The sequence below is a fragment of the Ptychodera flava genome, chromosome 3 (genome assembly GCF_041260155.1).
Source record: "Ptychodera flava strain L36383 chromosome 3, AS_Pfla_20210202, whole genome shotgun sequence".
In the NCBI taxonomy this organism is placed as follows: Eukaryota; Metazoa; Hemichordata; class Enteropneusta; family Ptychoderidae; genus Ptychodera; species Ptychodera flava.
Window position 1 is genome coordinate 38,460,018 of NC_091930.1, and position 17,309 is coordinate 38,477,326.

The 17,309-nt window shown below is 37.3% G+C and overlaps 1 protein-coding gene across 1 annotated transcript; it reads left to right on the top strand.

The window, feature by feature from the left end:
- Positions 1-13,085: 13,085 nt before the first annotated feature.
- Positions 13,086-15,427, top strand: LOC139129954 (sepiapterin reductase-like). The gene has a single exon (XM_070695660.1). It carries the CDS (start codon positions 13,136-13,138, stop codon positions 13,952-13,954), a length of 819 nt encoding a protein of 272 aa, XP_070551761.1. The 5' UTR covers positions 13,086-13,135; the 3' UTR covers positions 13,955-15,427.
- Positions 15,428-17,309: the final 1,882 nt, after the last annotated feature.

The following is a 17,309-nucleotide window of genomic DNA, read 5'->3' on the forward strand; positions in this document are numbered from 1 at the left end:
AGCTCTGGAGGGGGGGATTCCAAAATAAGTTCTCAGATTTTTTCAAATACCCCCTAACAAATTTTAAATAAAAATTACAATGTGTTCAAAGCCCCCTCCCCTCCCTTCTGACTTGCTATAATTCTTAGTCACTCCTAAAGGAAGGCAAAATGTGGCCAATATAATGCTTTGTCTGAAAATATCAAATCATAATGCATGCGAGGCTATTGGGCAAATTATTACAATTTGTTCCATAAAAACAAGCTATATCTTTACATTTATATGTGTGTGATAATTCATTTAAATGTACTTTGCTGAATTGGCAGGCAAAAAGTACATATGTGTACAAGAAATGTTGATCCTTTATACATTGGAGTCTATGACAAAACTGTGAATACTTTTTTCCTAATTTAAAACTGCAATATTGGTGCATTTATGGACCTGAATAATTGACATAATTATACTTGATTAGAAGATGGTAGTTACAATGTATATGTGCTTATGAGTACATGAAATTTCATGTACTCATAAGTGCATATAACTATGTCACGCCGCAAATGGAAATGGCTGGAAATGAAAGTGCCAGAAGGTATTTTGAAAGGAATTTGATATTCAATAAATTTTCAAGTCTCCCACCTTTGCAATGTCAATTTTTTATGATCCCCTGGCATGTTTAAATTTTTTTCAAGTCTCCCCTGAAATCTCCTGCCTGTCACCTCAAGAGGTGTTTGTGAGTGCAGCCTTAAGTTTAAATTTCAACCCTTCCACCTTACAATTAACAAATCATTATTTTTGCATGTTACAACAATTTAGCAATATCTAGTAGTAATGCTTTCAACAAATTCTCAACAGATAATACATTGTATATACATGCTACTGCAATGTAATTGACTGGTACAAAGCAGTTGATATACCATATACATACATTGTAGTTCTTAGCAAATTAATGCAAATTTTTAGTGTCTTTGAATTATCATTGTAAGTTGATGGTTCTGATACATGACGATGAACCATACACTGGGTGGCCACAAAGTTAAGTGTAGCACTGGACACCTACTATACTATTTTCAAATTGAAAGACAGAGTTTTACATCATACTACAAGTGACCTTGCAGCCAGCCTATATAGCCCTACACAGAAGTGTCGGAGAAAAATGAAAACCTAATCATGTAAGAACACATCTGATACAGAATAAAATGTAATCATGTTGATTGATACAAGAGGCTTAATCATTACACACAGATACATGTATATGTAGCATCACACTTAAATAAAAATACTATGGTAACTTATGAATGTGGATTGTAAAAAAATTATAATAATTTTGGAAGGAAATTTGATGAACAAGTCTTTGAATATATACACCCCTCTTGTTAAACTGATAAAAACTTCAAAGGGTTTTAAAAGATGAGGAAAATGTACAGTTGTGAATGAAAACAAAATGCACTGCAGAGTGCCCTGTGTGGAGTCTCCAGAAACAATTAAATTTTCAATTCTGTTTGTTAGTCCCTACATGTATGGAAATAAATGTGTGCTAAAAGATTTTCTGTGACTTAGTAGCTGCCACAGAAACCTATATAGTCACTGAGGTGAAAAGAATGTGATTGTTAGAGTTGCATTGTTGTCCAAATTGTTGCTTCAGTACTACTAATGTTGAATTCAGGTCAGCACAGAAAGATATTTTTTAACCATTCTGACCTGGTGGTGAAATATGGACTTGGCAGGATAAGGGTTAATGTAATATCAATTTTCAGAATTGAATAATTTCTGCATGTTTATCATGGCCCATTTGCAAAATGTTGAAGATTCAAAGCAATGGCCTTTTCTATTTAAATTTTATTTTTTTTTTATAAAAGTATATCAATGCTCTCTTTTGACAGTAAGCATACATGTATCAAAATAAACATGATTTCATCTTTTGTTTTGGTTTACAGAGTTGAAATAAAAAATAATTCAATCATATATGAGTGTACATATGAGTGTACATACATGTACATATACATGTATGGGTCCTATCTCAGCCACCAGCAATTAATCCGATTGTGAAAAAATATTGCACATTATATTGGCACAAGATCACTAATTCACTTCCGGGTTCGTTACCCACGAAGATAGTTCGGAAGAAAAATAGTGCAGACCTTGAAGTTTTGATATCTGCATGGATGCTTGTTTAGTTTTAACTTTAATGTCAAGAATTTTTGTAAAGATATTTTTCTGCCTGAATCAAAATGCAGACTGTTGTGAATAATGGCTGAAGCATTTGGTGGTAATATGAGGAGTTCTAGGGCTAATAGAAATCATAACAATAAGCCTGAAATTTGTCAAAAACACCACTGAGGGCGCTATTTTCATCGCTATCTCAAAATTTCCGTGGACTTGCCCACACGAAAAATTAATCAGTAGTCAAGCTGACATTGACCTAACACCTGTTAAGAGGATTCGTGCCGCTGAATGTTTTAAAATAGGAAAATCGAGCTCAACGCTACTGTGGTGGCCTATGGGAAATGAATTAGTGGTCTTGTGCCTAATTGACGGCCCATAGGAAGCCCTATAGGGGGACATATTTCAGTACGTATGATGTCCTATGCTGAAAAATAACAACCTTTTGCACTTTCTATTACTCCGAACAATACTTGGAAATATAAAGGTATGTGGAAACCAGCTCAGACACTAATTTTGATATACTTGGGGGGCCCAAATCCCTGCTGGCGACCATATTGGACCTAGTCAGGAATAGGGGTATGGCATAGCTTTTTGTCAATTTCTCCCCTAATTCAACTTAATTTGTCAAACCAGTACTTTTATTGTTTAGACATACAATTTCTTTCTTTTATATCAAAAATTCGTGCAAATCCATTCATAGCGGTTTCCTACAGAGAAATTTATTATTCAAAATTTCCGTAAAAAGTCGATGAAAATAGGCCTGGCCCCTGAAACTGGGGTTAATTTTGGGGAGAGATACTATTTGTGAAATCATTATCTTTTTTGGGAAGAACACAACTAAGCAATTGTAAAAGTATTCTGATATGAGTGTTTGGGACACAAAATTTGTTTGCCAGGAATGTGTTTTTATGTAATATGGTGTCATATGGCTTGGTACAGAGGTGACGCAAATTGCTGCCATAGGGCCGATGAATGTATGTCTTGAGGCAGGTGTAGCAATTGAAGTGTAAGGTTAAATTTTCTTTTATTTTAGTATTTGAGTCATATCCACCAGTACTCTGATTGGTGTTAAAATTGTGCACTTTTGTCAATTTAAGGTTCACTATATTGGCACAAGATCACTAATTCACTTCCGGGTTCGTTACCCACGAAGATAGTTCGGAAGAAAAATAGTGCAGACCTTGAAGTTTTGATATCTGCATGGATGCTTGTTTAGTTTGAACTTTAACGTCAAGAATTTTTGTAAAGATATTGTTCTGCCTGAATCAAAATGCAGACTGTTGTGAATAATGGCAGAAGCATTTGGTGGTAATATGAGGAGTTCTAGGGCTAATAGAAATCATAACAATAAGCCTGAAATTTGTCAAAAACACCACTGAGGGCGCTATTTTCATCGCTATCTCAAAATTTCCGTGGACTTGCCCACACGAAAAATTAATCAGTAGTCAAGCTGACATTGACCTAACACCTGTTAAGAGGATTCGTGCCGCTGAATATTTTAAAATAGGAAAATCGAGCTCAACGCTACTGTGGTGGCCTATGGGAAATGAATTAGTGGTCTTGTGCTATATATATATATATATATATATATATATATATATATATATATATATAATATATATATATATATATATATATATATATATATATATATATATATATATATATATATTAGTACTCTGCCATAGAACAGTGTATAGAATTGAATGCAATCAGTTTCTAAATGTGTAACAACAGATCTTGACAAGCTAAAAACCCACAAAAACTAGACTGAATTGAAAAGTCTGAAACTGTACGTAATTAGTATTGCCAAACAAATTCCTGTATAACTGCTACATTCTTTTATAATGATGCAAAATACACATCACATAAAAAAGCTACATGTATTTAACTACATGTATACAAGTATGAGCTAAAGACACCCCTTAGAGTCCTTGTTTCAATATTCAAAACAACTGAACCAGTATTTTGTCAGGGGAATTTCTCGAATCTTTGACCATGACTTCAATCTTACATGTATCAAAAGATGTCAATTTGAATTTTGTTCGCTACATGTATCCATTCTAAAACCAAATTGGAGGAAGGTAAAGGAAAACTCTGTTACAATGTTCTTAAATCAACGAAGTTGAAAGCTTCAAACATTTTGAGTATTTGTAGAATCTACCTATAGTCCCTTGATTTTCTTTGACATATGATGTAGCTTTTCCATCAAGGTTTGACTACTTACTCCTCAATATGGTCTTGAAGTCTTGGCAAGTATTCTGGGTCCCATCCGTTTTGTTTCCGTCATCAATCTCCTCTATCAACTCTACACACAATGAAGTACTGTTCATGTGCCCATGTAATTCTTCAGCCTCTATTGTGTTGTTGGTGTCCTTCTCATGGCAATGATCTACAATCAAAGATAATAAAACACACATATTAGTTGAGCCATACAAACCAAACAGCATACAAAATATGTATTGACATGTAATTGAAAGAAAAAACAAAAATATTTAAATTCACTATGTACCATGTGTATAATTACTCTCATTTTCAGTACTGTACACCAGAACATTGTCAGCTCAATTCTGGCTGTCTTCACATTCATGATCATTTCATAGATTTATATCATGACACCTATGTGACTATGCTTCTATTTTTTTGTTTTTGGTGAGGGGTCAAGGGAAAGTAGATCCAGCAGTTTAGTGAAGGTGTAATGAGTTGTTTGTCTCAAAGCAAGTGACACTGGCATTTCAGTACAGTATTATAGCTGGCTGTCACATGTACCTGTACAGTGTAGTTTTCACTTACTCTTTCATTTAAAACTCCAGAATTGCCTTTGCAATTAAAAAACCAGAGTATGAAAGACCTACTTATTGCAAGTGTTCAGCATCAAATGTATGTTTGACTGGTACACAACTGTACATGTACTATTTATGTCTCTTTATATTTGTCAGTTCACATTTAATTCATTTCTCTCTAATCATTTAAATATAATTAATGGAAAGCTCTATTGTTAGTGTTAAATGAATTTAGAAAAATATAAAATTTGTATATTGTGAAAGATAATGTGGTACTTTTGTTGAAAATACAGGCAATTATTCAGAATGCAATTAGTTTTACAAACTTGGTAGGGAACATGTAAGAGTAGTGTTAGTAATCAACTGCTTCATTGCACCATGATTGGATTTGTTTAAATGGCCAAGTTCTTGTCAGTTTTCTCAGGAAATTGCAAACTGTACACTACTTTTACATTGACAGTTTGCATCAACATGGCCTAATTAAATTTGAGGTTTAAAAGATACAAATTTTTGTGCATGTCTCTGAAAAACCACTGAACTTAGTAAACTTATATGTACTTATAGGTTTTCCTAACACAAGGCTAGACGACCTTCAATGCTGGCAAAATTCTGGTGCCACAATGAATGACTCTGACTCTGTGAGCTGGAAAATTTCAGTGAAATCCTAATATATTTTATATTTAAATACAAGATATTGGCAATGGGAGAAGTGGGCCTGAGGAACGCACATGCATGTACTGTAGAAGCAGAGGTGCAATGTTAAAAGAAAATGTACCTTGGTAATTTGGAATATTATACCATGTATGTCTGTATAATTACACCATGGAGTATAAAAAGACCTGGACGGCGATGCTGAATGTGATGGAAATAAAAATGTTTACAGTTGAATGTCTGATGATCAAATGGACATGCCTAAAATTTACAAAGTGTCCCTTGGCATAATACATATTTAATAGTAACAACCCCCCCCCCCCTCGCCCAAGGACTCCTCCCTTGCTATTTGAAGATTGAGCTTTACTGGTCAATGTTTGTTTGATTTGAACCACGGAACTATAAAAAGGGTGTTTGGATAGATTACAAACTTGACATACCTTTGTATAGGCATGGAAGGCACTACATTCCTGGCCGGCCGCAACAGTGAACCGAAGTGGTCAAATTCCTGAGATGAACAAGTATGTCGGTTATACATACACGCTGTTTAAAGTCACGATTCGACTGTGGTCAAAAATACATGTTGTGTAAGGTGCTTGAGTCTAAAGCCGGCTGTTTTTTCTGCAACTGCACGCCATTATCCATGACATGGATAAGCAGGTCTGAGCGACGATCCACTGCATTGTTACATCACGCACAGTTCACTGCATAAGCTGTCGCCTTGAAGACTGGTCGAATAAATGTTGAATTGTGCGAATCTTTGACGATGGTATGATACGCAGCATGGTCCCTCCACAAAATCGTGCACGCAGCCACTGTACATGACCACGGTCCCTCCACAAAAACCGTGACATGACTTACGCGTTCCGCCGGTTTCTGTGTGTGTGTCGAGATTCGGTTCATATTTACCTTTCACCTTAGTGAAGGTCAAGGGTCGGGTAGTCCATTGTAAAAAGGGAAGGGCAGTAGGGATCAGATCTTGTACTACCTGTTAAGCGTTAGGTGTGCTTTTCTCTCTTGAGTACAATTCTATTGTATATCACTTACAATCACTACTGTGTTTTCGTCCTGTGATATAGTTTCAGCTTTAAGATTGCAATATTTTTTCTGGCGGCATGGCACAAGGAACTGACCCCTGCCTATTTTAATAGTATATACAGTTACGTCACAACACACCGAGCTTACATATAGCAAAGCATGCACAGCTGCACTCAAGGACAAACAAGAAGCGGCTGCGAAGATTCTTTTGACTGTGAGAGTAGGAGCGAGATGTCTCAACCGTGCCGAAATGCGATGTTTGACTTAGTTTGCTATCTCCATCGTTTGACTCAGGTCACCGAACGTTACTGCACCGGCACACGGCAGGTACTTTTCAATGGAGGTAATCCCAGCGCGTTGGACGATCTGCCTCAAATCATATGAACGTTGTACTTATCGCGGCTAATAACAGCAGCAGCTTTATAAAGGAATGCAATGCAACAATCTGCAATTGAGACGAGGAGGAATACCCGTCAAGCTGTAAACAAAACGTCGGATGAAACAGTTGAAGGTATAGGCCTAGGTCATCTATTTTGAAATTTGAAGTTAACAATGGGTCAAACATTTAAACATGCACACCTATGGTGCAAGGAGAAACTCATCATTTACACGGGGGGGGGGGGAGGAGGTGCGGTTTGACTGAGGTGTACCCATCTAAGTTGAGCTTGAAGTTTCCAAAATGTTGAGTAAAAAGGGGGGTACCTTTAAGATACTTCACTAATAATATTATAAGCAACATATGCTCACTTTAGCAATTTTGCATTTTACTTTTATGAACCAAGTGTCAGTGACATCCAAAAACATTAAGCGACACTGTTGCATGAATATTCTAATACCATAAAATTATAGGTAAAATAATTTACTCCTTGTCAAGGCTTTGAACAAATTAAGATGAACACTTTGATAGTTTGTCAGGCCAATGTATGTTTATGTGCTGCATATAATTTATTCTATTTCAAACTAACAACAGCTTGGTAATTTTACTCCAGTGATATGAACAATGGTGGTTGTCATTACAATTGATATGTTACAATGCTTGTCATGAATTTAGTGGAAATTTTGACCCATTGTCATAGCAAGCATACTAAAATATTTGTAACTGCATTGGTGTTAATTGAAACACGAGGCTTCAAATGGAAAATAATATTATATTTTCCATTAACACACTGGAAAACGTTTTTACACGTGTACAGGGAAACAAGATGGGTTGAGATGGACGTGCATTATTTATGTCTTTACATTGCAACAGGCATGAATGTGCAAACATATGCACATCATAGTCCCTGTATGTACATATGTACATATATGTATATTCACACACGCAAATGTGTTAATAGACATGTAGTACAGACAGACAATGAGAAGACAATGATAGAGTGACTGTACAGGCATACAGTGTAGCTCTGAAAAATTGTGCAAGTTTTTCTGTGCAGCACACTTGCATACATGAATTCGGGGAATGTGGGTTGAAGTCCTACATGGGTAATTTTTTCAAGCCCCCCAAAAAATTTACAGTGTAGAGACACTCAGATGTAGTTGTGTGACTTTTCTCATTAATTTCTACATGAAATTTCCTCACTACACAACACCAGGGAAACTGCCATATTACAAAACACCTTCACTTACATGCAGTACAGAAAGACAAACTGATGACAATGATGGGAGGGAGTTTGTACAGGCATACATTTACAAGTAGCTCTAAGAAATCTTGCAGATTTTCTGTGTAATTAACAGAGGACACACAAGCTGATATACAAACACATGCATATATGTAGACTGTACATTACCAAAACTGGGGAAACTGTTTAACTTGAAAGAGATACAAGAACTTAATTTACAAAAAGGTTTTTGCTGGAGTAGTTGTAATGTACAGTCTATATATATATAAGTGTTTGCATGTTTGCATTTATAGATGCATCGGTATCTGTTGCACACTGTAATACACTACTTATACATGTATGTAAAATGCGATATATATGTGTGTGTATATATATATATATATATATATATATATATATATATATATATATATATATATATATATATATATATATATATATATATATATATATATATATATATATATACTCACACATACATACACCAGATGTATACAATGTACATGTATACAGACAATGTACACATGCATCAGTATCTGTTGCACATACACATGTACATAGACAAGAAGCACAGACAGACATGATGGAGGGACTGTGTACAGGCATACATGTAGCTCTAAAAAAACTTGCAGGTTTTCTGTGTAATCAACAGAGGACACACAAGGTAATATAAAAAACACATGCATATATATATATATATGTATTGCAACTGCATATTCTAACTCAAAAGAATGTTGAAACACCCACTATTTAGCTTGTCAACATAGCATCTTATTTGTAAAATGCAATGTTATTTATTACATTTGAATTCTAGTCCGGACCAGAATTCATTTGTCAACAATGGCAATGAGTTTACACATGTACAAGCTGAATTGACAGGCTTAAAACCCTGCCTGCAAACATACTTATGGGAGTAAGACAAGACAATCTGGCTGAAATTTGGTAAAAGTCATCAACATTTAGCATTTCTGGGCCTTTTGTACATTTGAATTCTAGTCTGCACCAGAATTCACTCTTCAATAATGCACTTTTTACTTGTACATTTTCAGTTAAACATGCGTGTTCAGGCTGAAATGACAAGCTGAATACTGTGTATCTTTAATACTTAGGAACAGAACATTGCAATAAAAAGAACAATAGTAAAAAACCATCACAATTTACAGTTTCTGTACTTTAAATTTATCTTCTGATTGAATATGAAAACACCTGGTGATCAAAAGATAGAAGTTTCAAATACTGATATATTATTGGATGGCACTGTATATATGTAGATTTATCCATGTTTGTAAAGAATTTAAGAGAATGTAATTACATATTTTGTAACATTCTTTGAAACCACGTTTGTGACAGTTTTTCAAAGTTTTTCCTTTATATTCTTTAATATCACTTTCATTTCAGGTGTGGACAAATATATAATTGTTCAAAGGTCAAATGAGAAAGTCTGTGTCAAATCAGACATTATTATTATTAGACTTTGAGACACAGAGGATAGATTACTGCTTTTGCACATGATAAGTGGTAGGGTGGAACTTTGTCATGCAAAAACACTTGAAGGGTCACGCTTTTTTGTAGCATCACTTTGAAAAGATTTACCATCCATAGTAATTTCAGTCCAGTCTTTACAAAGATACAAATGTATGTTGTTAATATTTTCTATAGTAGTATTTGCAATGATTTTCTAATAAATGTATGTAGCCCTGTTAATTTGCATAAATCTTAATAGTCCTATGTGTTTGTAGTTTGTATGATCTTATTTCTGTCAATTTAATTAAAAAATACGTTTATTTTAACTAGAAATGCATTATCTCTCCCATTATATGTATTCAATAGTGTAAGCACTATTTTTATTTTAAAGTTATTTATGCACTGCTACACATGGTAAAACCACAACACTCACCAGTAAATTTTTTGTCACTTGAAAGTGAACAGGTGACATGAGCTTAAGTTCAACTCCACGCTGCCCTGGAAGATATCCCATAATGCATTGCTGTAAGTCCAATGCTTTAACCGGAAATCAGCTCATTTGGCGTCAAGACACCAAGGCGAGCGGATCAGCTTCTCTCATCCAGTCTTGCTGTATGTGGCAAGCAATTGCGATAATCACGAATGCCTTATTCCCAAAATCAGTAAATGACATGCTATAATCCATCCCCACTTCAGTGACACACGTTCCCTAGTCAGTAAATGACAATGGGGCTGCTTGGGTACCCCAGGCCTCCCACAAGTATTACGCGGCGTGCACAAGTATCAGGTTGTTGTAGCGAATTCGAAGCAAGCAGCTTTTCTCACAGAAACAAGTTGCATAATGTACTCAGTAAAACGTTGTCAGGTACATGTAACATGAAAAGTGACTGAAGGTCAAAGTGACTAAGGCACCGGGATTGATCTGACCACAAACAACAACAAGAGGGTGTGAATACTTGAGTCGAAACGGACAGGGGTCGAGGTTACCTGGTGCCCCGGCCCCAAGCTGCAGGCCTGGCTATGTAAGGCGTCCACATTTTAGAAAATCACTAAAAGTAGGCAGAAATAAAGCCCAATTACGTCAAAATGATAGGGGTGATAGGGGTCGGCTGACAGTTTGACACATTTCGTACCATTAAGAGTCGAATGATACTACATCGATTGCGTTGACCATACGAATTTACCAAAAAACGTCCTAGGAAAAGTGAATGCATGGGATGTTTGACCAAACTTTACAAAGCATCAATTTTTCGATCAAAAAATTCATGCGTAGAACTAATGAAAATTCGTAACAAATACCACTGCCTTGTACATCAGGCAATAAAACATCGCTGGCGTGAAAATGAGTTTACTAGAAAATACATAGTGGCTCTTAAAATTAGTTTGAAAATTTAGCGTATTTACCGCTATATCGCTAGACGGCCATCATTTGTAAGGGGAAGATGAAGTGGTGAATTCTGGGATATCTTCCAGGGTGGTGTGGTTCAACTCGAGCTTCAAAATGTCAACTAAAGTTGAACTTGAACTTCAAAGTGAACAAAAGTTGAATTACCTGAGGCACAGTTGGATTCCAAATATCAACTAAAGTTGAACTTGAACTTCAAAGTGAACAAAAGTTGAATTACCTTGGGCACGGTTGGATTCCAAATGTCAACTAAAGTTGAACTTGAACTTCAAAGTGAACAAAAGTTGAATTACCTTAGGCAAAGTTGGATTCCAAATATCAACTAAAGTTGAACTTCAACTTCAAAGTGAACAAAAGTTGAGATGGCGAAGGCAATTGTACCATGGGCTTTCTAAATGTACATTTTTGTCAGCTGACAAGCTTATTGGACAGAAATTTTGTAAAAAATGCACAAAATAGAGGAGTTCCTTCATTTAACATCCAGTTTTAGCAAATTATAATGAAAAATGAGAGAAAATAATTGTAGTCAATTGAATAAGAGGATTTTTCCTTTAAAAATCTGCAAACTACCTTGAGCAATTTGATGCATGCAATTTTCTTTGCAAAAATGTAAGTACAGGTGCTTTTCATTATTTAAAAAAAATTATTTCAGAGAAAATTAATGTGGTGTGTTGGTATCTAAAATGTGCAAATTCATTGGTCAGTTTTTTCCTTCATTTTCATGCCATTCACAAGAGGTAAATTTATTTACATCACCAAAATTATTTTGTCTCTGTGAAAATGGAAATTGTATCTTTGTGTCAAAATAGGCAATCTTGTCAAATGCAAAGAAAAATTAAAGTTATTTAACACAAATTCAAGAATTCACAATTTTGGAGATAAATTATCCAAAACAAGCAATCAAATGCCGCTACTTTCCACTTTTCACATGAAAATTGAGAAAAACCTGACTTTTTCGTAAAGTGGGAACTCTTTTTCGTTCTGTTTAAAGAAGATAAATTGATGGAACGGAATTAGTTGGAAGATTAAATCAACAGTTTGGTGGATAAACGAGCAATCTTGGTTTATTTTAAGGAATATATCAAAAGGCCATTTTCTTGTTTTCTTACAAGTATTAGAATATTTCTGCCCATATAGCTCTTTTCAACAAAGACTTCCGTTAGCTTCGAGAATTCGGTTCAATCATAACAAGATGACCCTATGCCATGTTGGGAGTGTAATTTATCGTCCCCGGTATATTTACACCGCATTCACCCTTCCCGGCCAAAGTCCGGTCAAAGCGAGTCAGCCCACGTTATCAAGTCGAACAATATTGTTGCCTATAACTCGAAAGTAAATATGGTTCTTTTGAACAAACATTTGCACTCAGTTTTTAACAATTCAAAAATTTATTTATCTACCTGTTAGTCTCATATTTATTTATTAATGTATATCCTAATATGGGCTAATCAGTCAATTTCTGATCAACATTGCATGCCATGACATGCCAGTGTAGTGACCTTTCACAGCATATGGACAGACGTATTCGTGCGCCGGCTGGCTCATTGTGAAGAATGAATATCATGTAAGTTAGGGGGTTGATCAGGGATCGTGTATAATCAAAACATATACGGAAAACGACACCCTATACATTTGACCACAACTCCTAATTCCCCCAACCGCCGACGAAGGTTTCGAAAAGAGAAAATTCCACAACAAATTTATAACCTGATCTTCCCCTAAACACGATAAATAGATGGACTAGAGTGTAGGAACTTTAAGTTGCTGATCAGGCGAATTTTGAACAAGCGCTTCAAAACAAAATGTTAGCGGTGATGGAGCATCACTCATAAGCTTAGTATATGATCTCTGTTGCGTAGCCGTAGAACAAAATTTTAAGGATTTGCTGAATTTGTGCACGGTCATCAAAATTAGTAGAGTTTAACCTCGTGCTAGTCCGCTGAACTCAGCGTGTATTTGTTATGGACGGCCCCTCAAAGACCCATTAATTACGCGCGCATGAACGCTCTGCTGATCGGTCTTTCTTGAAGTCAATGGCGGACGCGAGTGTAAGCACAATGGCAGTGTTCGGAGTACCGTCTTTCTGTCTGATTACGGGGGCTAGTAAGGGTATAGGCCGTGGAATTGCTCTCCAGCTTGCAGAGAAGGTAGGAGACAATTCGCTCTTTGTGTTGACGGCCAGGTCTGAAGCAGGATTACAGGAGACGAGGGGTCTAGTCGCCGCTCGGCGTGGAAGTGGAATCGAGGTGCGTACTGTTACTGGCGATATGGGTAATATGGACGCCTTGTCGACTACCGTATCTGACCTATTTGACGGCGTCGATCCGACGAAATTCAAGCACGCGATCCTTGTTAACAATGCAGGGTCACTTGGCGACACCAGCCAAGCTGTGCGCGACCTGACCGACCCTTCCGTGCTTCAGGACTACTTCGGCCTCAATGTGACCTCCGCGATATGTTTGACCGCGCAATTCATTCAAAGGTTCCCCGAGGTAGCCGGCCGCAGACGTACCGTGGTCAACATCACGACGTTGTGTGGAATTCAGCCGTTCCCGTACAATTCAGTGTACTGCACGTCGAAGGCAGCAAGAAATATGCTGTTTCAAGTTATGGCCCTAGAAGAACCAGACGTACGGGTGTTGAATTACGCACCTGGCCCCATAGACACTGACATGCAGGCAGACTTGAGGGCGAACTTGGGTGACCCGGAAATGAGGAAAATGTACAACGACATGAAAGCACAGGGGAAACTTCTGTCTGTCGAGGCAACCTGTAAAGTACTGGTCAAGATACTCGAGGAAGACACCTACAAGAGCGGTAGTCATGTTGATTATTACGATGTCTGCAAGTAGAATCACGGTGGTGTTGAAATTATGTGAACGACTGCGGATATTACGTCATACGGACAATTCCTGTTTTCCTGTATTGTGAAGTGGCATGGCAGCGCCTTCATGTTATTTGAACGTGTCGTCAGTAGGCGTGTCACGTGACATACATGACTGAATGGCTTCACTCTGATCTGTGACAAGAGCACAAAGACAAGAATCAAAACAATAGATAGCAGGTCACGCGCAGGCCGCTCGGTACAAAGTTTGAGGTCGATGACTTCTTTCTTAGCGTGAGGGATTTTTTTGAGAAAGCCCGCCTCTCCAAAAGTGATAAATTTAGATCTAGGTACCGCGTCGAACATGAGGGGCTACAGCCACGCCTTGAGCGTAGGAGTTGGCCTGCTTATAACAGGCCAACTCCTAGCCGTTGCGCTGGCGGCATTTAACACGTTGCATCCTTTTTTAGGGTCTATGTTTGCATACAGCTCTCGTCAATAGCGTTGATCGCGATTTCAGGTTTGTTACTAAATATAGCTGCACGCTTGCGACTTTCGGACAAATATGCCTGAAATTCGGACAAATTTTGTCGTTGCATGCGCAGCTGTTGTTGCATCTTGTAGTCTGAGCCATCAATTCATACGAATAAGTGTAACTTTTAGTTGCCATTGTAACAACTAGCAGGTTTTATTGTCGTCGTTTATGCGGAAATGCGGACGGATATTTATTTATTTATGCATATCAATGAGAGCAAAATGTGACGTCATTTGCGATCTGTGGTATGTACGGTGATATGCACAGTCTACGGCCTGTCTATCCCAACCTGTCGTGGTATAGGACGCCGACCTGCCCCCTCCTTTTTCATGGCTCATCGGCGGTAATGGGTTGTAAGCGTACTTGACGAGAAAATGTTATAGACCCCCCAAAACGGGTCCGTTTTTAGGGTTTATGATTAAGAGGGCAATCGATTTTGGAATTTCACCCAAAAAGTGCCATTTCACAATACATGGTTGTCTATGGCGCAAACTATGAATTTTTTTTCGTGTACACAATTGGCAATATGTGTGCATTTATGTATCTTGGAAAACTAATATGAACGTTCAAGTTCTTCATTAGAATATTGTTATTAAAGAGGGCAATTGTGTACAAGACATTTCATTTCCCCCAAAATGTCATTTATATACATGGTTGTCTATGGTCCAAACCATAGACATGTTCTTCCTATACAAAACTGGTTATATCTGTGCATTTATGTGTCATTGAAAACTGATACGAATGTACTTCAAGCTTCACTAGGATAGGGTGATTAGAAGTGTGTAATATGAACAAGAAACTTGATTTCGTAATTTCATCCAAAAGTGTCATTTCAATATACATGGTTGTCTATGGTGCAAACTGTGAACATTTTTCCTGTAGAAAAACAAGCATAATCTGTGATGATATGTAACTTTGGAAACTGATATGAATGTACTGACAGTAAAACGCTTTGAATGAGCTGCATTGTGTCTTGAGTGTTTTCGGATTCTCATGGCAATCAGCAGGCTTTTAAGGTAGTATGCGCCTCGAAAGTGAAAGACTTAAACTGTCGCTCAAATTTAAACCCCACCGTTCTCTTTCAAATATATAATAAAAATCGGGTGTCACTGTGCATATCTTGGCACTAGAGAAACAAATTGCCCAAGATTTGCCGATATTGAAATTCAAAATGGCCACCGACCCCGTATTAACTCTATGGAGAAAATTTTTTTTGGATGTTCGAAAAATCAAGAAGGTGAAAGATTTTCTTACACGAAGAGCTTTATAATGAGCCCCCCCACAAGTGGCAGATCAGAAAAGGATTGTCAAAGTTTGAGAGTCCGAATATCCGCGCCAGAAGCGCATTCTACCTTAATTTATCTAAAACAACGTCCAAACCATGGTAAATTTGGGAAAAGTTTACATCAGCGGCACCTTAAATAAGTGAATTGACAGACTTAGTTAAATTCGCTAAAAAGGATGGTAGCTAAAAAGACCTGTTTTACAGAACTTCAATAAGATATAATGATTAGAAGGGCGTTTGCAATCAAGAAATTTGTTTCTGAATCTGGCCTGAAAGTGTCATTTCACTTTACACTGTATTCTACGGTACAAACTGTAGAAAATTTGTTTCCTGTAGTGCATTCACATGACAATTGACTTCAATTTAATCCTCTGGAATAAGGTGATAAGAAGTGTGCAACAAAGATGATATTGACCTTTACGCAGGATTTACGTCAAAAGTCAATGACCTCTGTAACAATTGAAACACAGCTTTTTCATTGGATAACCTCAGAAAACTGGATAATAAGGAAGTTTTCTGCCCTGTTCAGAGACGGTGATTTCTCGGTATGATTTGCATAGAGTGAAAAGTTGGAGGCCTGAGTCCCATATCGTACTTTGGAATTTTCATGGCCTTCTTGAACACCCAGGTTTTTTCGTTGCCCCCCCCCCCCCCTCCCGATTTTCTCCTCCGGCCCCTCTGCTCGTTCCTTAATTCAAACTATGACAAGGTTCACATTATTACCGACTGACTTCTCAACACAGTGGATGCTTGCCTACAAGCAAAAACAAACCGTACAGTTTGTACATAGACCAAGGAGTCTTCATCTTGAGTTGTAGGTATTTACCTACCTTGTAGGTATTTGCGTTTGTAAGTATCATGAAAATAGAAACATTTAATTCGAATCTATTTTAGAGCCAGTTCATCTATTTTGGGCTGGTGTTGTTCATTTTTTTAGTTGCTGAGTCACCATAGTCGATATTTAACGGAGAGAGCAAACTAAATGTATGACCTTGGCCCACACACCTAGATTCTGCCTTTATAAAGTATTGTATACATTAACGTTTAGATTACTTTTTCAAGCTGTTCAGGAATACAGTGCACCTTTGAAGAGTACTGTGTGCCAGGTAATACGCGTCGGTCATGACGTCAGCGTGTATAGGCCACCTGGTGACCACGCGCAGTGAAGTGCAGTAGAGTGTAGGGTGATCTTGGGGTTGTTTTCATAAACTGACTGCCTGAAAAAAACTGTAACCCTCTTCTGACTGCTTGCACATATATTGCTGAACTTCCTGTAACCTTGGTAATGACAATGAAGCAGTATTCTTTCCATGTTCCCTAGTGAAATTCCTTTTTTTGTCATATTGTCAGGACAGCCTGTACGGTATATTCAATGGGCAGTGTCGCTGTCGATACCTCAGTTTACGTTTTCATCGACTGAAAGCCCCCGCCGGTTCTAGACGGGCAACCAACTTGGTGGGTTGGCCGTTGAGGGCGCGTCACCGTATAGGGTATAGAACTGATAAACTACTATCGTGGAGCCACGAAGGGCTCTGAGAAGACCTGGTGTCAATCATAATTTTG